Source organism: Dendronephthya gigantea, unplaced genomic scaffold, assembly GCF_004324835.1.
Source record: "Dendronephthya gigantea isolate DGI-Jeju-01 unplaced genomic scaffold, DenGig_1.0 000034F, whole genome shotgun sequence".
NCBI classification, from domain to species: domain Eukaryota; kingdom Metazoa; phylum Cnidaria; class Anthozoa; order Malacalcyonacea; family Nephtheidae; genus Dendronephthya; species Dendronephthya gigantea.
Genome location: NW_021163044.1, coordinates 1,716,702 through 1,744,701, shown reverse-complemented (window position 1 = coordinate 1,744,701; position 28,000 = coordinate 1,716,702). Strand labels below are relative to the sequence as shown.

The window sequence follows — 28,000 nt, the reverse complement described above, 5'->3', positions numbered from 1 at the left end:
CGCTGTTTCAAACTTTCATCTTCACTCCTCGCATAACGATATTGATGTGCTAAATAAAAACTCAGCGACTAGATGTCTTTGCTATTTTATACCTGGTTTATCTTCTGTGGTATGTCGCTATTGGCGTTTGAAGGTAAAATATTTTACTATCTCGTTGAAAATCCTGCAAAATGAATCCACTTTTATTGAAGCGGCTTAATTCAAGGCGGTTTTCCACGAGGCAAATTTTTCGCTTTTCAATTTTTATCCTTTATGTGGATTCGCTTCGGAGACTTCCCACATGCAATCCAAAAAGATTAGGCGAGAAATTTTATTAGATGCATAAAATTCCACTCACACCAACTTTCGTTTCATCAGGGAAGTTAAATTCAAACTATTAAACTTATAGCCAAGGTCGATAATATGATACCTCGCTTCTACACGTTTAATTAACACGTTTAGTAGTTATCTAGATTGCTCGAAGTCTCAACTAAGGTAGCAAATCTTTTGAAGACGTTTTACGCGAGATCTCGAGGGCCGTGCAGCGATAATGGCAAGCACTGAGCCATATCTGCATGCAAATACATGCGGTTTCGATTTTCACTGATGAATAACTTAAATTTCATCCTTCTCCAAATATCAAAAACTGATCATATAACATTTGAGTTATTCTCGGTTGTATGGCAAATTCGCCTTAAAGAAAAGCAAGGCGGCATGCTTATTTACTTACAATCCTTTGCTGGTGTCTTACATAGATGCATGAAAAAAATGCAAAAAAAACACGTAAAGGCATGAACGTCTCCGACAGGAGTTCTTCATTTGAGTTGTTCTTGCATGGTAAATTCACCCATGCTTATTTACCTACAGACCTTTGCAGGCACCTTATATAAATAGATGTGTGAAAAAAAGCGCAAAAAAACACACGAACGTTTAAGCACATGAACGTTTTCGACAGAAGTTCGTGATCCCTCGGATTTCGTGAGTTTTTCATCGAAGTAAATAGCAACCAGTTGTTTCACCTCCTGACAGCGACAGAAAGAATGACGCGACAGCAAGTGTCAAAATGGTAGAACAATTGTGCCGAAAACAACGAATGTGTCATTATCATGCATTACATACTAATATCATCATTCTGGAATAGTTAAACTTGACAATAAATTATGAAGTCGTTTTAGGCACGAGTGGCCGACGTCCAGGCGAAACGTTGGAACCTCGATTTCGTATTATACATTTTTCAATTGCAGTTTCTTCCATTATCTTGATCAACTGATGTCACTTAAAGTAATGCAACCAAATCAACTATTTTTCAAACGTTCTTACCAGTATGGGTTGCTTGCTGCCATTAATTTTCATTGGAAAACGGGTTTAATTTTTTTTCACTTTAATTTTTTATCGAATTTAATAATTTAATTTTTCTTAACATCTTTCTTGTTTTTAGATTGTCGAGGTTTTTTCATGCGGCAAAGTACTGCGCCGAGAAAGTGTATAACTAGAAGGAATAGTCTGATATACGATGATCCTGATCATGCACTTCCTTACTTGGTTATAATGACTGACAACTGCTTGGATGATAAAGCACAGTTTCGTTACAACGATACAGAAATATTGTGGCATATCGAGTCTGGGGGAGCGTTGCATTCTACCGCAACTTCCAGCTATCAGAATCGTTTAGCGATATATGTAGCAATATCAACAAGAGCAAAAAACACCCAAAAACTTAGTAGTCAAAATATGAAACAAACAGACGCAGGATCTTTATATTTTTACAATGACGGAAGTCGTGGAATATGTGCTGAGCTTTCTGGAGATTATCTGTATAGAAGAACATATTGCGACGGATCGTGGCAGACGTTTACTTTTGGTAAGTAAATAATTAAATAATAATTAAGGCATGGAACGTGTTGTAGTTAACTGCCCGTCGCTAAAAAGGTCTATTTCTGTTATGTCTATTTGATAACTGATTTTATCTATCTGATTCGAAATTATTTGTATTTTTTTGTGAAACTGGATTTCAGGTTCAGTGACAAAGTACGGTAACAAAATGAAAGATGTTAATTGTTCTCCAAAACAACGTATGGTGATCCACAAAGCATATTATGGCAACTTCAACAATAGCGGTACATTTAACAGCAGAGCCCACAGTGATGCACAATGTACTGCAGTGACAAGTTGTAGGTTGAAATCTCTTTGTGGTGGAAAGAGATCTTGTGAACTGAATGTTGACAACAATTTACTATTACCAAACCTCTGTTCTAACACAAGGAAAGAACTTTATACCGAATACACTTGTGTGGATAACTATAAAAGCTCCGTAACAACAGGTAAAGTACACAACTTCACCATCATCTGATTTGTGAGGGTAAATAAAGACATTACTATCGCAATATAATTAAACCATTTTTACTTATTACCTATGAATAAATACGGAAATCAGCTTTCAAGGCCGTTTTACACATTGCAATCTTTCTTTTGAGAGATGCAAATTTGGCAACTACCAAACTTCAGTTTTTGTATCAACCAGACGTTTTGATTTAAAAAAATTACAAGGTAGCTTATCTAACTATATATACACTTTCTAAATATATCTGAAATCGTTTGAATGGACAATTTTGCTGTAAAGGGCATCCCAAATGATCGCAATGCGGTTACGTCATACACATTGATCAGGCTATAGCTGCTATGCCCAAAATTTGCAGTGTGAAAAAAATCGCCTTTCGATATTCACGGGTAATATTTATACAAAATTTGCCGTTCCAAAAAGTTCGACGTTCAAATTCCCCGAAGACACTGGTTCGTTTTCGGATGATAAATTCTGTAATTTATTCGTCAAGTTTCAGGACTTCAAATTAAATTATCAAGTGGCTACAGAGGCTACCTCTACATATACGAAAAAACATGGGTGAGAGTATCTGAAGAAAATTTGGATGAAAACAGTGAGAGGTGGATATGTCAACATTTGGAATTTCAAGACCGTCTCAACAATAAAGTTACTTTTAGTAGAGCTCGCAATGGTGAGAGTATCGTAGCTGGTGACTTGGTTTGTTATAACACTCAGCCCGGAGAAACGTCGTGTTGTGTTGATCTTCAACCTAAAACAGCGACCTCGTCTGATAAAATACCATATGTTGAATGTAAGTATTTCTAATTATTGGGATTGACACGTTTTATTACACCCAAGGTGCCTGCCTAAAAATCTACTTGTGGTTTCTTGCTGATGTAATTATTGCCATAATCCGGTTCGCAATTTCGAAAAATATATTCTGATTTTCCAGTCATATGCGAATACATTAAATTTAACCATCCTGAATGGTGTTTTAGATCAGCTCGTACCCAGAATTAATATAATTAACTATGCTTTACATCTGCACAATACACTACTCAAATTTGCTAATATGAATTCGCATTTTAACGGAAGAGCAGTAATTTGACGACATTTTCATGTCTTTTCGAGGCTTAATTAAGCCCCTCCACTGGCTCAGTATGTATTAATTTACTTCTCGAGAGTTATATCCATGCACCCTATTTTCTCCCTCAGACAACGCCCTTTGTTACCCTTCCGTTATATATTTAAACATATTATTGATTCTTATTTATTTACCTGCAGGTAAGATTTGTGACAATCAGTTACTAAACAACAACAGTACTTTTCCTGATAACATATTTGGTGGCAGTGGAGGTAATAGTTTTCACGAAGCAAGGTTTACTAAAGGTGGCTGGTGTTCCTCGACGCCTGGCTCATATCTCACCTTCGACCTTCAAAAAGAATATCACATAACACGAGTTGTAGTCATGGGTAGTAATTATCGAAGGAAGTGGAGTGGATCATATTCATTGAAATACAGCCATGATAGAAGTTTGGTGGATAGCAGTCGTGTAGTACAGGTAGTTAAAGGAATACAACGATGATAACATAATATCTATTTTTATAACTATTTCTCCGCAACTTGTTTACTGCAGGTTTTTCACTTCACATGATATAACGCCGCCAAAACTGCAAACGTAGTTGTTTCGTGTTTTATCGTCATACTTTACCAGCATTTTATCATTTTCAATTTTTATAAGATCAAAGGAAACCAGAACGGTTATCAAGCATCGACTACGGACGTTGATATTTATAATGTGAGACATATCAAGATGGAATCAACTGGAAACACAGACTTTTGTCTTAGAATAGAACTCTGTGGAGTGGGTGAGTATATATGTTCATGTCTGATGTCGGAACTCTTGGTATGAATATTTGTGATTTGTTTTGATGTAGCCACTTTCGTATTAAAAGATGTTCAGTGAAAATTTTGAAACACTGAGTGAAAATATAGAATTGTGTCCTGAGTGTTCTTTTCATCCGAATTTAGTTCAACGTCCAGGTTTCGTGTACGATGTTCGAATTAATCCTTCCAAGAATTCAGCACTAGTGACTTGGAAACTACCAACTTCCTCCAGCTCAAGTTATATAAAAAATCTCTACATATATTTGATCGGAAAGAATCCCGTATCCGTTTCACGAGGAAATGAGTATAATATCAGTAATCTTCAGCCATATGCGGAGTATCAAGTTGGAATTGAAGCCTTAGACAGTTACGGTGGGAGGAGCGGAGTAGAATACAAAAGATTTAGGACAAAAGAAGCAGGTAATTATAAACACAGCAGAATACGCCAGTTCAAAAACAAAATAGTTTTTATTTAGGTGTAAAGAAACTGGTCGCAAGTTTGGTTTCGTTCGCAAGTTACGTTTCAACGTAAATCCTTTAATCTAAGATGACAGCATGCAATAATAAACCTTTCTCATAATGACGTCAAACGCGGTAAACCTTTGAGGTCGAATGTGGAACCAATCAAACTTGGTGTGACATCATGCAGGCCTATATTGTTATCTCTGTTTCAGCTCCCAGTGGACGCCCTTATAATGCTAAACTCACAGCCCGTAGTCAAACCTCATTGGCTATAACCTGGACGGCTCCTCATGAAAGAACATGGAATGCTGAGAAGCTGACTGGATTTAAAGTTTGCCATTATATTCATGAAAATAAAAATAGTCTGACATGCATTTCCGTCATCACGACATCCGCCATCACGACCGGGAAATTTGCGTATACTATAGATGGACTTTAATCTTCTACTAAGTACTTCGTGACAGTCTCGGCTGCTACAGTTGGCGGTGTTGGCCCGAAAAGTACAGCAGTCAGTGGAATAACAGATGGAGGTAAAAGGCCAGATCTTTAACTGGAATTGCGTATCTATATATATCAAATATAGATCTAATATATCATTTAACATTTTATAGAGCCTGTTAAACTTTTCGAAGATACCTCCTCAACTCTAAGAATAAACATTTCGAAACAAGCAGATCATATCAAGTAAGTTTACACGCAGTTAGGGGCTGTTTATACCTGCATGAGCTACCGGGTCACGAAGCGTGCGATGATTTTGAGGCACTGAAAAACGTCGTTATGAAAAAAAACAAAACAAGCACAAGCTATTGTCGGGATGGGCTACACAACTGCCAGGATCATGTTATATATTCATTTCAATACCTTAAAATCATTTTGCGCGTTTGGTTGAATCTCGGCTAAAAACGGGATCATCTAAACTTGATAGTTTGATCTTAAAACTCAAATCGAGTTTAACAATTCTAGTCGTCCTCTCTTTTATGTAGAAGTGTAATCATCATTGTAAAAATTGACTCGGGAGAACCGACACCGGTTGAAAACATCAAAACCAACTCTCTCGGATCTTACGGGTCTGGAAGCTATGACAAACCTTATATCACTGCCTATTTGAAAGCTGATGTTCTACCCAAGATGTTTGTGATCGGCGATGGCAAGGAATATAATTCTAAACTGAAAAGAATATATTTGAACCAACCCTTAAAAAACAATACAAGATATGTCGCGTTTTTAAGATTTTTTGAAAGCGAGGTATGTTTGGTGGGAAAGCAATCACAGTTGTTTCTTTATATTTTTCTCTGTATTGAATTTTCTCTGTATTGGATTGATATTTATTTCTCTTGAATATGACATTCAGGACTATAACAATGAATACTATTCGACGGCTTGGAGCAAAAGTGTTAAGACTTCAAAACCCCCAGGTAAGCTGTTCGATGGTTAGATAATAATAATAGGTATACGGTAGTCCATATTACTATAAATATGGGAGCGATAATACTATGCATGTCAGCTGTGAACTAACGCTGACATGCATGCATATTGTCACTCCCATAAGATTTGATGCAATCGACTGACATCAGTAATTTCTAAAAATATATATATATATATATATATATATATATATATATATATATATATATATATATATATATATTATATATACACCATTTGCAAAAACGTTGGCCGCAGATAGATAGATAGATAGATACTCGAAGTCTAATTAGAATTGCATATGATTACATTTGCATGGGATTTCTATAAAATTATACAACATAATTATGCAATTATAATTAGATTTCGAGTATCTATCTATATATCTATCTGCAGCCAACGTTTTTGCAAATGGGTGTGTATATATATATATATATATATATATATATATATATATATATATATATATATATATATATATATATATCTTACCTAGAATAAAGTTCTTGAGAAATTCTTATATTAAGCAAAATTGTGCTTAAAATAAGTAAAAGGGGATAAATTATTCTTATCAAGAATGAATTTTACTTGAAATAAGTAAACTTGTTCTAAGCAAGAATAACAGTTTCTTAAAACAAGTGAATGTTCTAGCTTGTATTCGCACTATAAATTTTGGTGTTCTTAAAACAAGCAAAGCGTCTTTGTGGATTCTTGGCAAGAAATATTGTTGATTTAAAACCGCCATTCAAAAAAGCTTGTTGATTCACTTGCCAAGAATACTAATTTCCTTATAATATCCAAAGCATCTTGAAAGCCGCTTTCAAACAAGCAAGAATATTTTTAAATTCTTACTTCTTTTATATTCTTAAGTCAGGAGCATTTCTTAAAATAAGCAAAGCTCCAGCCAGATGGGGTACCTTGCAGTAAGTGGTAACTTGCGCGAAGACCAGTGATACATTTATAGGATTGCACCGCGTTCTCGATGCGTGCTGGGATTGCGTCGCTTCGCAGTTCGCACGTTGTTGTTTGTTCCTTAATTTGCAGAGTATAAATCGACATTAAGTATTTTGGATTGTTTATTCGAATGTATATCAAATTTTACTGGGCATTATGTCGCAAGGATTCGTGGAGAAGATCGCGGAATTTGTTTTAAACTGAGTGGCTCATGCAGTGGGGATCTCATGGAGGCTTCTCAGAGGTAAGGATTTGGAGGAAGGAGGTAAGGATCTCAGAGGACGTTGGCTAAACCATGTTCAAAAGCATGGATTCAAGCACTAATATGCATGAACATGAAACATCTGCCAATGCCATAACAGATATACTCATGCAATCTTAGGATTATGATATACTGAATCTTAGGATATACATTAGTTTTGATAAAGAATTTGGATAAAATAGCTAATGCATTATAAGGAATTGTGCAATGCTGTTGGATTATTCACCTAACATATAGCTTAGTTTTAGTGGTATAATAAAATAAATATATGTTATTTACCACATTGGAGGTCCGTATACCAGATTGAAGGTTGAGACCTTGAGAAATATTTCCCTATATGGACCGACTAAACTGGTAACAATAGATTTATTTTTTTAATTCCGCCCCCCGTGCGTGCGTTCTTTTAAATCTTGCGCGGTCCGTACGGCCTCATACGGATCGCTCGCGTAGCCAATCAGATTGCAGGAAACGCTAAAATATGAATTCGGACTGCAAGAAAAAAAAAATCAAATAATACCACCAACATGATATGTGCTATACCCATGCATGCATCTTAAGATACCTGTGCGTGGTCTACCCGCATGTCTCTATTTAACTGTTAAATTCTAAACGGTTTATAATTTGTATTTTTTTTAAAGGTGATTTGATGAAAAACATCCACGTAATATTCAGTGAATCTACTAGTCAAAACAAGAAAACAATGCATTTGACTTGGTTTAATAAAGCAATAATTAAGGTAAGGAAATTATCAGTTCAGTATTAACATGTCACTCACATTGCAAATTCATTCTGTATTTCAACTCTATTATTTACTTATTATTTATAGACAATAGGTTAGCTATATTCTATAGTTATTTACTATAGTTTTACTATGGTAGATAACATAAAGCAGACTCACCAGAGAACCTCAATGAAATGAAAGCAAACAACGTTAAACATGACAAATATGAAGCTCCTCAAGATCAACCTGTAAATGGAAATAATGGAATGCATCTACTCAAATGACTCTGGTATGCTTGAATCATTTGAACTATGGATGCTCATGAGGGGTCTCACTTATCTTACTGAAATTCTAAAACATATTAATTCAGGATTTTGTTTGTTTTGGTGTTACTGAAACAATCACTTTGAAACAATCAAACAAATCGAAGTATTCTTCACGCTTCACTGTTATCTTTCAGTAGCTATAGTTTTATTCAAGCGGTGCTCTTTGGAAACCAATATTACTCCAAGAGTGGAGTATAAAGAGCAGAATAATTCTACTTGAATTAAACTTGCTCCTCAATAAAACAGTTTGCCATTCCTGATTGCCTCTAAACTACTTGAAGTAACAACTTAAGCGAGATGACCGGCAGACCCCAACCGACAACTGACAAAATACATTTGTATTTCAATTGAAAATCATTTTCATTTTGAAGGCAACGTTGATGAAACAGGACAAACTGGTAAGACTTCGCACAATGTACAAGCTACAGAAGTAAACTATAGTTTCATTTTCACTTTAACACCAAGTTCCGTAATTTAACAGGTTCGTTGGAAACTCCGGTATCGATGAACATCACACAAGCTGCTCCAGATAATTCGAGCCCGACAGGGCCTAGTTATTATGAGCCTGTGGACCGTGTTTTCAATGGTAATGAAATTGAACTTACACAAGGAATTTCTGCAGCACCAACATCATCGGATTACATGGCTTTGAAAGAATCCAGAGAGCTAGAGAACACAAATTACCAATCGCTATTACCATCAGATACGAGTAACCCAGATCAAATGGAGGAGGTTGATGATGACGTTTTGGGATACACCGCTTTAATCAGAGAACCACCCAGCCCCTATCAACCGTTACAATCCTGCACCAAGAACGAGGGGCGATCTTAATCGTAAGCGGTTACACTTAGAAGAAAAAAAAAATATTTGAAGTAACGAGTTATCTACAAGCTCTATATTTTTCTTACATTCTTTTAATAAAAACGACCTCAGAGGCCGTTTGAAACAAAACATTTTTTAGAAACATTGGTTTCAGCCAGGAAATGAAACATTTTCATAGGCCAAATGCATGAATTAAAAAATTGCATGAGTGAATTTAAATGTCTTGTTTGGGTTAACATGCAACAGCTGACCATGTAATGCATGCGTTCATAACCTGTGATGGAACATCTTTTTCAGTTTATAATTGTAGCGAAATATAATGGTTTTTGGGTCCATACCAGATCCTAGTAGAATTTATATCTGAAAGATACAACCAGACATTAATGCATGGCTTAGAAATTTTCACCGAAATCCGAATTTTATGAAATGGAAGCTGTTGATATTTCATTAACATATCACATCATTTCCTGTTTCCGCACGAGTTTTTTCAGTCCAACACGGACACTTGAGAGTCACTTGCTGTTTCAAACTTTCATCTTCACTCCTCGCATAACGATATTGATGTGCTAAATAACAACTCAACAACGAACATGTCTTGGTTATTTTATACATGGTTAATCTTCTGTGGTATGTCGCTATTGGCGTTTGAAGGTAAAATATTTTACTATCTCGTTGAAGATCCTGCAAAATGAATCCACCCTTATTGAAGCGGCTTAATTCAAGGCGGTTTTCCACGAAGCAAATTTTTCGCTTTTCAATTTTTATCCTTTATGTAGATTCGCTTCGGAGACTTCCACATGCAATTCCAAAAAATTAAGCGAAAAATTTCATTAGATAGATAAAATTCCACCCCGAACAACTTTCGTTTCATTAAGGAAGTTTAATTCGGGCCTAAACTGTTCAGTAGTTATATATACAACCTTTAAACTGATAGCCAAGGTCGAAAATATGATACCCTGCTTCTATACGAGCATTCTAATTACAAAATCGTAATGTACTGTAGTGGCCATATCTATAGTTGGCTTTCCAATAACGATGTTTAAACTTTTCTTTCGAAGAGACATTTTGCATTTTGTTGCTTTAAATATCTCTCGCTTTTCACTCATACAGGGCCGAGTTTTCAAAATCCTCAATAAAACTAAGTTTTAGTTACACGTTTAATTTAGCAGTTATCTAGATTGCTCAACGTGAGAGGTTGAGACTAAGGTAACAATCCTTTGCAGGCTAAACATATATATATATCATGCGTGAAGGATGAAATAAAAGCACGTAAAGACAAATAGACTTTTTCAGACAGGAGTTCGTATAAAATCTCGCGGGTTTTGTGTGTTATTCATCAAACAAACCCGGCACGATGGCATGTGTTTTTATTCCTAACAGCGACAGAAAGTATTAAGCGACTGCAAGTGTCAAAACGGTGGAACAATTGTACCGAAAACAACCAATATGTCATTAATCAACAAATATGTGATTTAATCGACATACTAGAATAATTGAACGGGACTTCACTGCATGGACTTCCTGGTATTCTGTCGGCACGACTGGTTTTGTTTTTAGGTGGGATAGACCTGCCCAACAAGACGAAGCGTTGAAGCTTTGATTTCGTATTACATTTTTCAATTGCAGTTGCTTCCATTGTCTTGATCAACTGATGTCACTTAAAGTGATTGAACCAAATAATTCTTCACTGTAGTTATTAAACTTTCTTACTAGCATAGGTTGCATGCTTCGATTAATTTTGATCTAATTTCATGCATAATAAAGTTTGCGTGGTGGAGAGCGGATTTAATTGCAGGCAAATGCAGACTTATATCAGTAAGTCAATAATAATCCAGTAAATATATAAATGATTATCTCAAAGTTTATCATTTCAATATAATCGGCATGTGAGGTGCGTTTTTCTTACCACATTTCTCACTTTTAGATTGTCGAGGTTTTTTTATGCGGCAAAGTAGTGTGCCGAGAAAGTGTATAACTAGAAGGAATGGTCTGATATACAATGACCCTAGTCATGCACTTCCTTACTGGGTTATATTGAAAGGCAATTGCTTGGATGATAAAGCACAGTTTCGTTACAACGATACAGAAATATTGTGGCATATCGAGTCGGGAGGAGCGTTGAATTCTGCTACATCTAGCACATATAGGAATCTTTTTTCGATATTTGTAGCAATATCAACAACAGCAAAGAACAATCAGATCAAAAGTAGACAAAATTTTAAACAAACAGACGCTGGATCTTTATATTTCTACAACGACCGGAGATGTGGTGAGCCTTCTGGAGATTATGTGTATAGAAGAACATATTGCGATAGATCAAGCCAGAAATTTACATTTGGTAAGTAACTAATTATAAACCTGTAGCTTCCGAGTTTATATGAAGGTATTAATATGTCATGTAATTAACATTGTCTTTGCAAGATGACGGAAATTACTGTTATGTTTAGTCATTGGTAATTCGATTCATGCAGTTTGTGTGATCAAGAAACATGCAGCACGAAAAATTATTTGTATTTTTCTGTGAAACTCGATTTCAGGTTCAGTGACACAGTTCGGCGACAAAATGAAAGATGTTAATTGTTCTCCAAAACAACGTATGGTGATCCACAAAGCTCTTTATGGCAACTTCAATAATAGCGGTACATTTAACAGCAGAGCCCGCAGTGATGCACAATGCACTGCAGTGACAAGTTGTAGGTTGAAATCTCGTTGTGGTGGAAAGAGATCTTGTGAACTGACCGTTGACAATAATTTACTATTACCAAACCTCTGTTCTAACACAAGGAAAGAGCTTTATACCGAGTACACTTGTGTGGATAACTATACAAGCCCCATAACAACAACAGGTAAAGTGCACAACTTCACTATCATCTGATTTACTTATTATACCTATGAATAAATCAAAACTATTACTGGGATTTTTTACTTCTATATAGTTGCAGAATTTAATATTAATGAAAGTTGATTTTTTAAAATTATATTATAGCTCATCCAACTAAGATATTTTTTAATTTGCTAACATCGCACGGTTATATTTCATATTTTTCAACATTTTGCAACCAAACGTTCCTATATATTTTACAACATTTTCCAGCTCAGAACCGACAAATTTTCGTAGACCAGCATTTAGTTTGATAAGGAATGGGCCATCAATCATTCCCCCCATGTCGGATAATGCTACTGGCTCTTACAACTTATCTCGTGAAAAAGTTTTTTTGGATTTTATAATTAATTTTGATAAATCAATATATAATCCTTCCGCTTGCTGTTAATATTCGAGGTTATAATATTATTGTTAACGTTCGATTAACTCAAGTTTAACGGTCAAATTCTCCAAAAAAACTGATTTGTTTTCCGCATGTGACATAATAAATAAATTCTGTAATTTATTCGTCTAGTTTCAGGAAATCAAATTAGATTATCAAGCGGCTACAGAGGCTACCTCTACATATACGAAAAAACATGGTTGAGAGTATCTGAAGAAAATTTGGATGAAAAAAGAGAGAGGTGGTTATGCCAACATTTGGGATTTCAAGACCGTCTCAACAATAGAATTGGTTTTACAAGAGCTCGTGATAAAGAGAGTATCGTAGCTGGTGACTTGGTTTGTTATAACGCTACGTCCGGAGGAGCATCATGTTGTGTTTATCTTCAACCTAAAACAGCGACCTCAGCTGATAAAATACCATTCGTCATATGTGAGTATTTCCAATTGCTGGGACTGACCTGTTTTATAACACCCAAGATTCATGCCCCAAAATCTACCCATGGTTACTTGCTATTGTAATTATTGCATAATCCGGCACGCAATTTGGAAAAATATTATTTATATTTTCCAGTCATATGCAACTCGATATCCGTTATTATAATATTTAACTTTGCATCAGCAGAATTCACTGCTCAAATTTGCGTGATAATAAAAATTTGCATTTTGAACGGAAGAGCAATAATTTAACAAGATCTTCATATCTTTTTGAGGGCTAAGCTAAGGCCCTCCACTGGCTCCACATTTACTTCTCGAGAGTTACATCCATGCACCCTATTTTCTCTCTTAGACAAAGCCCTTTGCTACCCTTTGGTTATTGAAGCATATTATTGATTCTTATCATTTATTTATCTGCAGGTAAGATTTGTGACAATCAGCTACTAAACGACGAGAGTAATTTTCCTGATAACATATTTGGTGGCAATGGAGGTAATAGTTTTCACGAAGCAAGGTTTACTAAAGGTGGCTGGTGTTCCTCGACTTCTGGCTCATATCTCACCATCGACCTTCAAAAAGAATATCACATAACACGGGTTGTAGTCATGGGTGATAAAGATCAGACAAAGTGGAGTGGATCATATTCACTGAAATACAGTCATGATAAAAGTTTGGTAAATGGCAGTCGTGCATTGCAGGTGGAATGTTAAAGTTCTTTTTCCCGCAACTCGTTTATTGCAGGTTTTTAATTTCACATGATATGCATGGCGCCCAAACTGCAAACATAATTGTTTCGTGTTTATCGTCATACTTTAACAGAATGTTATCATTTTTTATTCAATTTTTACAAAAGATCGAAGGAAACCAGAACGGTTACCAAGCATCGACTACGGACGTTGATATTTATAATGTGAGACATATTAAGATACAATCAACTGGAAACACAGACTTTTGTCTTAAAATAGAACTCTGTGGAGTGGGTGAGTTCATATGTTCATGTCGGAACTATTTTTGATGTAGCCACTTTCGTATTTAAAGATGTGCAGTGAAAATTTTGAAACAGTGAGTGAAAATATAGAATTGTATCCTGAGTGGTCTTTTTCATCCGAATTTAGTTCAACGTCCAGGTTCCGTGTACGATGTTCGAATTAATCCTTCCAAGAATTCAGCACTAGTGACTTGGAAATTACCAACTTCCTCCAGCTCAAGTTATATAAAAAATCTCAACATATATTTGGACAGAAGTTATCGCGTATCTGTTCCACGAGGAAATGAGTATAATATCACTAATCTTCAGCCATATACTTTATATGAAGTTGGAATCGAAGCCGTAGACAATTACCGTCAGAGAAGCAAAGCATTACACAAAATATTTAGGACAAAAGAAGCAGGTAATTATAAACATAGCAGAATACAACAATTCAAAAATGAAATAGTTTTTATTTAGGCAATAAAAGTGCAATAAAAGTTGACCACTTCAAAATTGATGAGCTTTGATGCGAATGACTCGCGCTTGTCCATTTAATTAGTTCAGTTACCGGCATTTGTCTACATGCGGGGCTTAAAACATAAACGATGCTTTTTTATTGGTCAAAAATATACAGCGTCTAACTCAAGTGAATTCAAAAAATTCAATTCCAAACACTGCAAATATTATCCTAAACCTAATTTAATCCCAAGTTCAACAACACTGAAACTGTGCGTAAATCTTTGCTTGTTAATTTTACGGCATGCAGTAATATATAGACCTTTCTCATAAGACGTCAAACGCGGAAAGCCTAATCTTACACGAGTTTCGTTAGTTTTAGGGAACCAATCTGTACGCCATATATCGCCCAGGGGTTGGTTGTTCGAAAGGCGTCGAGCTTAAACGGTGGATTAGTTCAAAATGGAAAACGAAATTATCTATTTATTGAACAACTGAGCTGAAATATGTCGATGTAAATAGTTTAATTGTCAATGGAAGTACATATTTAATGCATAAGATGCAGGTTCAGTCATTCACAAGATGTATGGGAGTATTTTTAAACTTTGGCTTATCCCTCGTTTAAGCTAAACGCCTTTCGAAAAACCGGCCCCAGATTCAGGCTTTGACTTTTAAAACTCTGTCTGGATTTACTCATTGTGGAGAAAGCAGTTTCTCGAGAGCATTTTTCACATTCAAGAACTTTTTATAGGCACTGGTGATGGCGGCGAGGGTGAGGAAACTGATGACAGTGGTGGTGGTAGGGGGGGTAGTATAGGGATAGTCGTGGGTGGAACAGTTGCCGCGATTGCTATCGTTGCTGCCGTGATTATTGCTGTTTTGTTTTTCAGAAGAAGGTAATTCTTTGACGTAAAATACCAAGTTCCATAAGTTGCACAGGAAGTGCAGTGTAGTGCATTCTCGTGTTTCATCTGCCGTTAGATGAGACGTGCACGGCAGGCAAAAATAATTTGTGTTTCATTTATTTTCCTCCACAAATGACTTGATGTCATTGCTATTAACAGCCCGTAAGGTCGTAAAGGTAGAGTTTTCTTAAAAGAATAATTTGCATTTTTAAACAGCCAAACAAACCTTGACGAAACAAGACAAACTGGTAAGACTTCGCACAATGTACAAGCTACAGAAGTAAACTATATAGTTTCATTTTAAAATACTAACCAAGTTCCGTAATTTAACAGGTTTGTTTGAAAATCCGGTATCGATGAACATCACACAAGCTGCTCCAGATAATTTGAGTCCGACAGGGCCTGGTTATTATGAGCCTGTGGACCGTGTTTTCAATGGTAATGAGATTGAATTAACACAAAGAATTTCTGCAGCACCAACATCATCGGATTACATGACTTTGAAAGAATCCAGAGAGCCAGAGAACACATATTACCAATCGCTATTACCATCAGATACAAGTAACCCAGATCAAACGGAGGAGGATTATGATGACGTTTTGGGCTATGCCGCTTTAAACGACAACCGAGAAACACCCAGCCCCTATCAACCGTCACAACTCTACGCCAAGTACGAGGAGCGATCTTAATCGTAAGCAGTTACACTTAGAAGATTAAAAAAAAATATTTGAAGTATCGAGTTATCTACAAGCTTTATATTTTCCTTACATTCTTTTAATAAAAACGACCTCAGAGGGCGTTTGAGATGAGAAGCCTGACGTAGATACATAAAGTATTATATTTTACTACAGATGATGTTATTGACGAAATTGAGCGAAATGAGGGTGTACGTGGAGCAAACAAAGGACAAGAATCATCGGATTACATGTCGTTGAAAGAAAACAAAAAACCAGCAAACGTTTACCAGGCATTGCAACACTACGGCATGAAAGATATTCAAAGTCATCTTAATTAAGAGGGAGGAGAGTTTAAAACAGACTTTAGTGAATATGTTTAATTTATCATAGAATGATAATGTTATAAGGATAAGGTGGACAAAGCCATTTTTTTACTTATATCCGTCTGTATAATACATGAACTAAATCTAGAAAACCAGCCGAAATGTGACGAAACAAAACATTTTTTAGAAGCATTGATTTCAGCCAGGAAATGAAACCTTTTCATAAGCCAAATGCACGAATGAATAAATTGCATGAGCGAATTGAACAGTCTTGTTTGGGTTAACATGCAATAGCTGTCAATGCATGCGTTCATAACCTGTGATGGACCATCTTTTTCAGTTTACAATCAGAATTGTAGCTAAACGTAATGATTTTTGGGTCCATACCAGATCCTAGCAGAATTTATATTTGGAAGATGTAACAAGACATTATTCATGCTGGTTTAGAAATTTTCACCGAAATCCGAATTTTATGAAATGGAAGCTGTTGATATTTCATTAACATGTCACCTCATTTCCTGTTTTCGCCGAGTTTATTCGGTCCAACACGACACTTGAGAGTCACTCGCAAACTTTCATCTTCACTCCTCGCATAACGATATTGATGTGCTAAATAAAGACTCAGCGACTAGATGTCTTTGCTATTTTATACATGGTTAATCTTCTGTGGTATGTCGCTATTGGCGTTTGAAGGTAACATATTTTACTATCTCGTTGAAAATCCTGCAAAATGAATCCACTTTTATTGAAGCGGCTTAATTCAAGGCGGTTTTCCAGCATGAGGCAAGTTTTTCGCTTTTCAATTTTTATCCTTTATGTGGATTCGCTTCGGAGACTTCCCACATGCAATTCCAAAAAATTAAGCGAAAAATTTCATTAGATGCATAAAATTCCATCCCGACCAACTTTCTTTTCATCAAGGACGTTAAATTCAAACTGTTAGTTATGCAACCTTTAAACTGATAGCCAAGGTCGATAATATGATACCCTGCTTCTTCTACACGAGCATTCTAATTACAAAATCGTAATGTACTGTAGTAATATCTAGTTGGCTTTCCAATAGCGATGTATAAACTTTTCTTTCGAAGGGACGTTTCGCATTTTGTTGCTTTAAACATCTCCCACTCTTCAGACATCACACAAGACCGAGTTTTTCAAAATCCTCAATGACTGAAAACTAGGTTTGGTAGTTATTTAGGTTGCTCAACATCTCAATCAAGGTAACAAATCTTTTGAAGACGTTTTGCAATGTACGCGAGGGCCGTGCAGCGATAATGGCAAACAGCCATACATGTGGTTTCGATTTTCACTGACGGATAACTTTTATCCTTCTCCAAATATCAAAAACTGATCATAACATTTGAGGTATTCCTGCATGGTAAATTCTGGAGCAGAGCAAAGCAGCATGCTGATTTACCCACAATCCTTTGCAGGCATTATACATAGGATGAAAAAAAACGTGTAAGATGAAAAAGCAAGTGTCAAAACGGTAGAACAATAGACCATTCCAGCTTGCATGTAATAGCCAATAAAACCATTTCTGACCATGTGATTTGAAATAGGTTAATTTGCTATATATACAAGCTGAAACGGTCAATTGCACTGAGAACAACCAATATGTCATCATCATGACAATCTAGAAGAATTGAACGGGATTTCACTGGACTTCCTGGTATTCTGTTGGCAAAATCATGCAGTCGTTTTGGGCACGACTGGTTTTTGTTTTTGCTGCTGGCTCGGATATATAGACATGCCCGACAGGATGATCGAAGCGTTAGAATCTCGATTTCGTATTACATTTTTCAATTGCAGTTGCTTCCATTGTCTTGATCAACTGATTTCACTTAAAATAACGCAACCAAATAATTCTGCAAGTTCAAGGACTGTAGTTTTTAAACTTTCTTACTAGTATAGGTTGCATTCTTGGATTAATATTAATCTAATTTTGTGCATAATAAAGTTTGCGTGGTAGAGAGCGGATTTAATGCAGACAAATGCAGACTTATCTGTAAGTCATTAATAATCTAGTAAATATATAAATGATTATCTCAAAGTTTATCATTTCAATATAATCGGCATGTGATGTGCGTCTTTCTTACCATATTTCTCACTTTTAGATTGTCGAGGTTTTTTTATGCGGCAAAGTAGTGCGCCTAGAAAGTGTATAACAAGAAGGAATGGTCTGATATACAATGACCCTAGTCATGCACTTCCTTACTGGGTTATATTGAAAGACAACTGCTTGGATGATAAAGCACAGTTTCGTTACAACGATACAGAAATATTGTGGCATATCGAATCTGGGGGAGCGTTGAATTCTGCTACGTCTAGCACGTATAGGAATCTTTTTTCGATATATGTAGCAATATCACCAGTAGCAAAGAACACTCAGATCAAAAGTAGACAAAATTTTAAACAAACAGACGCTGGATCTTTATATTTCTACAATGACCGGAGATGTGGTGAGCCTTATAGAGATTATGTGTATAGAAGAACATATTGCGACAGATCAAGCCAGAAATTTACATTTGGTAAGTAACTAATTATAAACCTGTAGCTTCCGAGTTTATATGAGGGTATTGATATGTCATGTAATTAACATTGCCTTTGCAAGATGAAGGAAATTACTGTTATGTTTAGTCATTGGTAATTCGATTCATGCAGTTTATGTGATCAAGAAACATGCAGCACGAAAAATTATTTGTATTTTTCTGTGAAACTCGATTTCAGGTTCAGTGACGCAGTTCGGCGACAAAATGAAAGATGTTAATTGTTCTCCAATACAACGTATGGTGATCCACAAAGCTTATTATGGCAATTTCAACAATAGCGGTAGATTTAACAGCAGTGCCTACAGTGATGCACAATGCACTGCAGTAACAAGTTGTAGGTTGAAATCTCTTTGTGGTGGAAAGAAATCTTGTGAACTGAATGTTGACAATAATTTACTATTACCAAACCTCTGTTCTAACACAAGGAAAGAACTTTATACCGAATACACTTGTGTGGATAACTATACAAACCCCATAACAACAGGTAAAGTACACAACTTCACTATCATCTGATTTACTTATTATACCTGTGAATAAATCAACTATTCCTAGAGTTTTTTACTTCTAGTTGCAGAATTAAATATTAACAAGACGCCTGTTCCGGCGTTAACTCCGGCGTGGCGCGCACTTGCCAGTCTTCAATATAAAGCTTCTGAACAAAAACAATACAGTTCATATTCATTTAGCTTTGCCTTGCGAACCTAAATGTTGTTCGATCGCGACAATCAGAAGCACATCGTACTTTAAAAAGTATAGAAGTTTAATTGTTCAAAAATGTAGAAAAACCGCATGATACGTTCACTTTGTCATACACTTTGGAATTCGTGCTTATATTAAATCTTCAATCCTGTGCAAATTAACTGCGACGTGTCAACGCGCCCGTAAACGACCACATCTTGTTAAACGGCGAAATAGTAGCGATATTATTAAAATAGGACAAAAATCTACATGTATCAAATATATTCTTACCCCAATGAAATCTAAACTTAATCAAACAGCATCAAAAGAACGGTTTATTTGTTTCTCTTGGAGGAATTGCCGTATCATGCGAGCGAAATCGAATCGCGCAACGGAAAATTGGCCGAAGCTGTGCACCACAACTCTTGGGAGACAAAACTGTGACGTAGATAAATACGGTCGCATACACTTTTTCAAATACTAGTATATTTCGCGCCAAAACACATTCCGAAATTCTGTAATTTTTCCTCTAGTTTCAGGACTTCAAATTAGATTATCAAGCGGCTACAGAGGCTACCTCTACATATACGAAAAAACATGGGTGGAAGTATCTGAAGAAAATTTGGATGAAAACAGTGAGAGGTGGATATGTCAACATTTAGGATTTCAAGACCGTCTCACAAATGGAATTAGTTTTAGGAATGCTTCTGATAAAGAGAGTATCGTAGCTGGTGACTTGGTTTGTTATAACATTACGTCCGGAGGAACATCATGTTGTGTTTATCTTCAACCAAAAACAGCCACCTCAGCTGATAAAATACCATATGTTGAATGTGAGTATACCCAATTGTTGGGATTGACATGTTTTATTACACCCAAGATACCTGCCTAAAAAACTACTCGTGGTTTTTTGCTATTGTAATTATTGCCATAATCCGGCACACAATTTCGAAAAATATTATTCAGATTTTCCAGTCATATGCGAACGTACCCAGGGTCATCTCGATATCCGTGATTAATATAATTAACTTTGCATCAGCAGAATACACTTCTCAAATTTGCGTGATAATATAAGTTTGCATTTTGAGCGGAGGAGCAATAATTTGACGACATCTTCATCTCTTTTTGAGGTCTAAAGCTCTCCACTGGCTCCACACTTACTTCTCGAGGGTTATATCCATGCACCCTATTTTCTCCCTGACTACGCTCTTTGCTACCCTTCGGTTATTGAAGCATATTATTGATTCTTATCATTTATTTATCTGCAGGTAAGATTTGTGACAATCAGTTGCTAAACGACAACAGTAGTTTTCCTGATAACATATTTGGTGGCAATGGAGGTAATAGTTTTCACAAAGCAAGGTTTACTAAAGGTGGTTGGTGTTCTTCGACGCCTGGCTCATATCTAACCATCGACCTTCCGAAAGAATATCACATAACACGAGTTATGGTCATGGGTGATAAAGATCAGACAAAGTGGAGTGGATCATATTCATTGAAATACAGTCATGATGAGAGTTTGGGTGATAGCAGTCGTGCAGTACAGGTAGTTAAAGCAATACAACGATGATAATATAATATCAGAGTCAAAATTCTTTTTTCCGCAACTCGTTTATTGCAGGTTTTCACTTCACATGGCGCCGCCCAAACTGTAAACATTGTTTCTTGTTTTATCAGCATTTTATCATTTTATATTCAATTTTTATGTAAGATTTTAGGAAACACGAATGGTTACCAAGCATCGACTACCGACGTTGATATTTATAATGTGAGATTCGTAAAAATATCAACTGATGACACAGATTTCTGTCTTAGAATAGAAATGTGCGGAGTGGGTAAGTATATATATTTCTGTGCTTTGTTTTGATGAAGCTACTCTCGTATTCTATCACAAAGAGTTTAATAAAGGATTTAAAAATATATCAGATGTGCAGTGGAAATTATAGAATTACACCCGAAGTGTTCTTTTTCATCCGAATTTAGTTCAACGTCCAGGTTCCGTGTTCGATGTTCGAATTAATCCTTCCAAGAATTCAGCACTAGTGACTTGGAAATTACCAACTTCCTCCAGCTCAAGTTATATAAAAAATCTCAAAATATATTTGCACGGAATTCGAAGGTATCTCTTATCCGTTCCACGAGGAAATGAGTATAATATCAGTAATCTTCAGCCATATACTGTCTATCAAGTTGGAATTGAAGCCGTAGACGATTATCGTCAGAGAAGCAGAGCAGTATACAAAAGATTTAGGACAAAAGAAGCAGGTAATTATAAAAATAGCAGAATACAACAATTCGAAAAAAGATTTTTTTTATTTATTTCGTTATTGTTTAGATTTAAAGAAACCGAACACGAGTTTGGGGGTGATATATATTTTGTATATGTTTTGCACGCTCAAAGCCAGTAGCAAATTTTATAAATTGCGGAACTTTGATTATAGAGTCTGCGTGCAGGGGTGTCGCGTGCGTGGCGTGGCGAGGGAAGGGGGGGGGTAGGGTAGGTTTTACCCTAAACCTAACTTTAATCCTAAGTTTAAAAATACTGAACATATACGTAAATAATTCCTTGCTGAGTTTACGGCATGTAATAATAGACCTTTCTCTTAATGATGTCTTAGAAATTTACCAATCAAACTTTGCGTGACACCAGGCCTATATTGATATCTCTGTTTCAGCTCCCAGTGGACGCCCTTATAATGTTAAACTCGCAGCCCGCAGTCAAACCTCATTGAATATAACCTGGACGGCTCCTCATAAAAGAACATGGAATGCTGAGAAGCTGACTGGATTTAAAGTTTGCCATTATATTCATGAAAATAAAAATAGTCTGACATGCATTTCCGTCACGTCATCCGCCACCACGGCATGGTCATATACGTATACTATAAATAGACTTCAATCTTCTACTAAGTACTTCGTGACAGTCTCGGCTGCTACAGTTGGCGGTGTTGGCCCAAAAAGTACAACAGTCAGTGGAATAACAGATGGAGGTAAAAGACCAAATTTTTCACTGGAATTCGAAGCAGTTAAGAGTGTTCTCAGGCAACTGATAGTTAAAGTAATCTGATCCGTAATCACAATCGCGCTCTTGGGCTGCATGGTTGTAAAAAACAATAGTAGCAAGTTTCAACTATTATACTCAGTGAGACAGTGACGGAACTTCATGGCCATTCAGGATAGTCTAGAGTCACTGTAACTTTGATTAAACTGCCCAAAATATGTAGTTTAGAGTTTTATACGACTGACCTCTGATAGGTAAAAGATAGGAATCTTCAAGCACTTGCTGCATGGGTATGCATGCAAGGTCCGTCAGTTTGAAAACCTAGTTACACACGCTCTCCCGTAGCAATGTTGCGTATCTATATATTAAATAGACCTAATATATCATTTAACATTTTATAGGGCCTGTTAAACTTCTCGAAGATACCTCCTCAACTCTAAGGATAAACATTGAGAAACAAGAAGATTATATGAAGTAAGTCAGTTTACACGCACTTAGGATATCTGAGCTGCTTTTGGACTTTCACGTGGGGGACACTATCCGCGGTAAAGTAATTAAAGCTATAGGGGACACTATCCGCTAGCCGGGGGACACTATCCGCGGGGGGACACTATCCGCTGTAACACCGGGTCACGAAGCGTGAGATGATTTTAAGGTATTGAAATAAGTCGTTATGAAACAAAGCAAGCACATGTTATTGTCGCGATGAGCTACACAACTGCATGCCAGGATCATGTTATAAAATTATATTCATTTCAATACCAATAAATAATTCTGCGCGTCCGGCTGAATCTCGGCTAAAAGCGGGATAATCTAAACAGTCCTTAAAAGTTTGATTTTGAAACTAAAATCGAGTTTAACAATTCTAGTCGTCCTCTCTTTCATGTAGAAGCGTAATCATCATTGTAAAAATTGACTCAGGAGAAACGACACCGGTTGAAAACATCAAAACCAACTCTCTCAGATCTTACGGGTCTACACGCTATGACAAACCTTATATCACTGCCTATTTGAAAGCTGATGTTCTACCCATGATGTTTGTAATCGGCGATGGCAAAGAATATAATTCTAAAACAGAAAAATATTTGAACCAACCGTTAAGAAACAATACAAGATATGTCGCGTTTCTAAGATTTTTTGAAAACGAGGTACGTTTGGTGGAAAAGCAATCACAGTTGTTTCTTTATATTTTTCTCGGTATTGAATTTTCTCTGTATATTGGATTGATAGTTTATTTCTCTTGAATATGACATTCAGGACTATAACATGTACAATGAATACTATTCGACGGCTTGGAGCAAAAGTGTTAAGACTTCAAAACCCACAGGTAAGCTTTTCAATGGTTAGATAATAATAATAGGTACTGTAGTCCATATTACTATAAATATGGGATTAAATCTGCTTAATATAAAAGATTTGCCAAAACTGAGGATTTAGAATTTTTTCTTAAAAATTGTTTTTTTCGGCGGACATGATTAGACATCCTTTTCAGAAAAAACCCGATCGAGTCAGCGTTTTGCGAGGTACGACATTGGGTGTCCGAATTTCGGAACCCCCTATAATCTGTAAGCAAAATATAGTATCCGAACTTCGGAAACTACCCCTAAAGATATATAGGGGTGTCCGAATTTTGGAAACCACTGTATTTGTAAACAATTAAGATATATAGAGATGTCTGCATGAATAACTGAATTGCAGGTGTGTAAACTTTTTTATCTGTCCATGAGAAATATAAATAACTAATAGGTAAAATATAGGAATCTTCGTCCAGCAGCTGAGCAAACTCGACAGTTTGAAAATATAGTTAATACACACTCTTCTGTAGCAATGTTGCCCTGTATGGAATAACTTTATATGCTATACCTTACCTAACCAAGTCTTTATAATATACTTTATAATTGAGATTTTTAAAGATAGAGTTCACTGGAAACACATAATTTTTTCTCAGAATAGAACTTGGTGGAGAAGATAAAACTTTATTGTGGCGGCTATACTCGTTGCTCTAATTTGCTTTGGAAATGAGTTGTTTTATTATAAAAGTATAAAATTTATGATTTTAAATTTTAAATTTTATTTATGATTTAAAATTTTATAAACTTTATGTTTTTCAGTGCAATCTCTGGCTTCTGTGCAAAATATTGTTGCTAAACCATCAAATTCCTCTGTTCATCTCTCATGGAGAATACCATCAACTGTGACATCCACTTTCATCACACATTTTGTCATTTACCTAAACGGTACAGAAATCAGTAGAATATCGCGCGCATATTATGCAAATCAATACATTCTTCGAGACCTCAAGCCCTACACCAATTATGTTGTTGGGATAAAGGCACAGCATGGTGTTTCAATGAACAATCAGCCAATAGTTTACCAACACTTCAAGACCACAGAAGCTGGTATGTATGTGGCATTTTATACCAAATAAAAGATTTAATTTCTTAATCTAAATCAGGACTCATGCAAACTCTATTTCTATTCTTTACAATCATAGTTCCAAGCGGACCTCCACGAAATGTTACAAATCAATCCCGTAGTGAGAATTCACTTCAAATTTCTTGGAAAGCTCCTAAAAAAATCTTTTGGAATGGCGAACTGACGGGTTACCAGATTTGCTATTCTACGAAAGAAAAAGATAAACGGCCGAAATGCTTGAACATGAAAAGTTTGTCGGACCTGTTGTACACAATCCCTAATCTTCAACCATTAACCAAATACTTTGTTACAGTCTCAGCTGGTACCAGAGTTGGTTATGGAAACAAGAGCCTGGAAATCAACGAAATGACCAATGCAGGTGAAGACAAAAACTCTCGAGAACTTTCGAGAAATATAAGAAAAGCACTGTTGAAGAACAAACATTATAATATTGTTTTCACTAGTCTTGTCGGCGATGTAAAATGCTCCTTTCTATTGTATTTATACAGAGCCTGTGAGTTTTGTTGTGATGTCCCACTTAGATCTTAAGTTAACCATATCCAAACCAGCGTCGAATATACGGTATGTATAAAGATTGTCTATCTTCATTTTAAGTAAAGCGTTTTTATCAGTTTCTGACGTACTTTTAAACTTCATTGAAAACATGCTGCCTTTATTTTTATGCGTTATGATAATTGTATCGATAATTGTATCGCTTTCTTTTGCTTGCATGGTGATAAAGAAGAATATAGGATATTTTAATATATATTATAAATATTAATAATATATATTTTCTTTAATATTTAGAGAAGTAATGGTTATCGTTAAAAAAGGCACCAGTAGTTTAACATCAAGCAAAAATATCGAAATGAGAAAACTCGGGCCTCATCGGGAAAACACTCAAGATCTTTATGTCGCTGCTTATTTAAAGACTGAGGATCTTCCTTTGCTGTTCGTGATTGGCGATGGCAAAGAATATAATTCCAAAACAGAGAAATACGTCAACCAACCTTTGAGAACCAATTCAAGTTATATCGTGTTTCTGAGATATTTTGAAAATAAGGTAAATGAGTTAAAGATTGGAGATTTTCTATTTGATCATATATAGATCAAAATTATTGTCATTGAGATTATTTGCATGACTTGTTTTCAAAATTATGATAAATCATGTGTTACAATTTTTTGGATAGGATTTGTATTACTCAACAGACTGGAGCAGCAGTTTTAAAACTATGGGGAAAACCGCAGGTGAATATCTATATTGTTTATAAATTTAGCACTTTCGAGTATATGCATGATCGAATGATTATGATGCGGTTCAATTTCAAGCTATCAGTTCTTCGGCAGGAATTCGATAGTGGATACATTTTTCTCAACTTCTGTCTTGAATTTTAGATGTAAGTGTATGATTTGCACTCGAATTTAAGAACTTTAAGCCCTTCAGAAATCACCCACACCGGCGAAGTGCCAAAAATCAAAATCTTAACTGATTTACCCTCAGCCATTTCGAATGTGTTCAATGCACGACTTTACCAATGATATTCAACACATGCAGATCCATGGCAAATTGATCTTGTTTTGTAGATGGCTTGAAGAGGAAAAAATCTCAAAATTCCACTGAGAATGAAACACGTGTTGAGCTTCTCATACCGCTGGTTATTTTGGCTTTATGTTTTCTTGTTTCACTGGGTGTTATTGTTTATCAACGTCGTCTGATTCAAAACAACAAAAGAAAAGCGAACCAAGGCCATGAAACGACCATGATGTCGGATTTCGGTAGGTATTGAGTTTTTTAGACCAACTCCGAGTGTATCAAAAACCAACATTTGATGGGCTTCATTTTGTATGCTCGATTCTAAAACTCAGGTCCGGAAACCCGCAAAGGGGCAAAGTATGGTCAAGAACCAGATACGCCCATAAATGATGAGGGAGTATACGAGACTACAGATGATGTTATAGATGAAATTGAGCGAAATGAGGGTGTACGTGGAGCAGACAAAGGACAAGAATCATCGGATTACATGTCGTTGAAAGACAACAAAGAACCAGCCAACGTTTACCAGGCATTGCAACCCTCAACCAGCGATGATGTTCGGTATCATATCAGTAAGGAGGGTGGTCAATCAATGGAATGTCAAAATCCTTCCTTCTAATGAAGATTTGAAATGGTGATCGATTTTTGGACGGTCATGAACGAAGGGTAGTTTCAGACGAATTTCAATAGATACAATGTATAGTTAATTCAGTACTAATCATATAATGCAGTCGGTTGAGGAAAGCTTACAAAAACATTTGAAGTTGTATAATTGTTTAAAACGTGCAATGTAAAGAGAAAGGGTGCAAATCTGTCTTGAAAAGCGTGAACTGGATGGATCAAGTTGTAGGAATAGTTTTCTTAACAGAACGTTTTATTGTGGAAAAAAAAGTGAGGGTGAGGGGGCATGTCCCTTCCGTCCCCCAAGGCCCAAGGATTTCCGCCCCCTGGCGAAGAGGCTCAATTCTGATACTGAAAAAGATATGGCGAATGACTTGTATCACATTTTGGCAAATATACTGCCGGTAACAACAACAAAACTGTTAGACTATAGATATGCACGATATATTCCTCAAGTGCTGCAATGATAATACGAAATATGACAGATAATATCAATAAGATTTGAAATTTTTCTCTGATACAAATAGGTATATTTCATGAGTCACGACCATTTTTAGAAATGTGATTTTCGAAGTGGAAAATATGCCACTCATACAGGCTGACGTGCCTGGGTCAAGATCAAAATATCCTTCAAACCAATACTATATTATAGTCATGCTTTCAGAGACAGTTTCACTCCCACGAGTCACGAGATATTTAATCTTACGCGTGATTTATTAATATGAAAGAAGTAGAGGTTTTCCTAGAGGGCTTTCATGATGTTATAATATTGACTCATATCGTGTTCACATTTTTGAAACTTAAGATTCAAAAATCATTGTCATTAGCCGGAAAATAAGAGGCTCACGTATGTAGAAATGTTTAACGTAAGCATTTTTATGCGCGATGAACAATCAGAGATATGTTTGTGCGACTGAAAATGATAATTCGCTACTTACTTCATATTAATATAAATTGTATTTTTGCTGATGAGAATTTGATGTAGCGAACTTATAAAATGTTAAAT

General features: G+C 36.0%; 2 protein-coding genes and 1 long non-coding RNA gene across 5 annotated transcripts; all 3 read left to right on the top strand.

The window, feature by feature from the left end:
• The first annotated feature begins 4 nt into the window (after positions 1-4).
• Positions 5-27,473, top strand: LOC114525437 (receptor-type tyrosine-protein phosphatase delta-like). 3 transcript variants are annotated; one of them, XM_028546788.1, is made up of 18 exons: positions 5-133; positions 1,418-1,840; positions 1,995-2,300; positions 19,957-20,256; positions 20,692-20,969; positions 21,135-21,258; positions 21,407-21,688; positions 22,099-22,413; positions 22,826-22,898; positions 23,314-23,572; positions 23,682-23,751; positions 24,536-24,823; positions 24,919-25,218; positions 25,349-25,421; positions 25,647-25,902; positions 26,030-26,087; positions 26,424-26,615; positions 26,706-27,473. In XM_028546788.1, exons 1-18 carry the CDS (start codon positions 73-75, stop codon positions 26,990-26,992), a joined length of 3,945 nt encoding a protein of 1,314 aa, XP_028402589.1. In that variant the 5' UTR covers positions 5-72; the 3' UTR covers positions 26,993-27,473. The 3 variants fall into 3 exon arrangements, with proteins under 3 accessions (XP_028402589.1, XP_028402590.1, XP_028402591.1); XM_028546789.1 differs by lacking the exons at positions 5-133; positions 1,418-1,840; positions 1,995-2,300 and adding exons at positions 16,559-16,886; positions 18,311-18,724; positions 18,924-19,229; XM_028546790.1 differs by lacking the exons at positions 5-133; positions 1,418-1,840; positions 1,995-2,300 and adding exons at positions 18,112-18,201; positions 18,311-18,724; positions 18,924-19,229.
• LOC114525440 lies at positions 6,543-9,893 on the top strand. The gene is made up of 4 exons (XM_028546795.1): positions 6,543-8,026; positions 8,169-8,300; positions 8,709-8,735; positions 8,819-9,893. Exons 2-4 carry the CDS (start codon positions 8,264-8,266, stop codon positions 9,166-9,168), a joined length of 414 nt encoding a protein of 137 aa, XP_028402596.1. The 5' UTR covers positions 6,543-8,026; positions 8,169-8,263; the 3' UTR covers positions 9,169-9,893.
• LOC114525441 lies at positions 14,945-16,542 on the top strand. Its single transcript, XR_003687189.1, has 4 exons — positions 14,945-15,184; positions 15,410-15,441; positions 15,527-15,884; positions 16,045-16,542. It is a non-coding gene; the product is annotated as an uncharacterized LOC114525441 (long non-coding RNA).
• Positions 27,474-28,000: the final 527 nt, after the last annotated feature.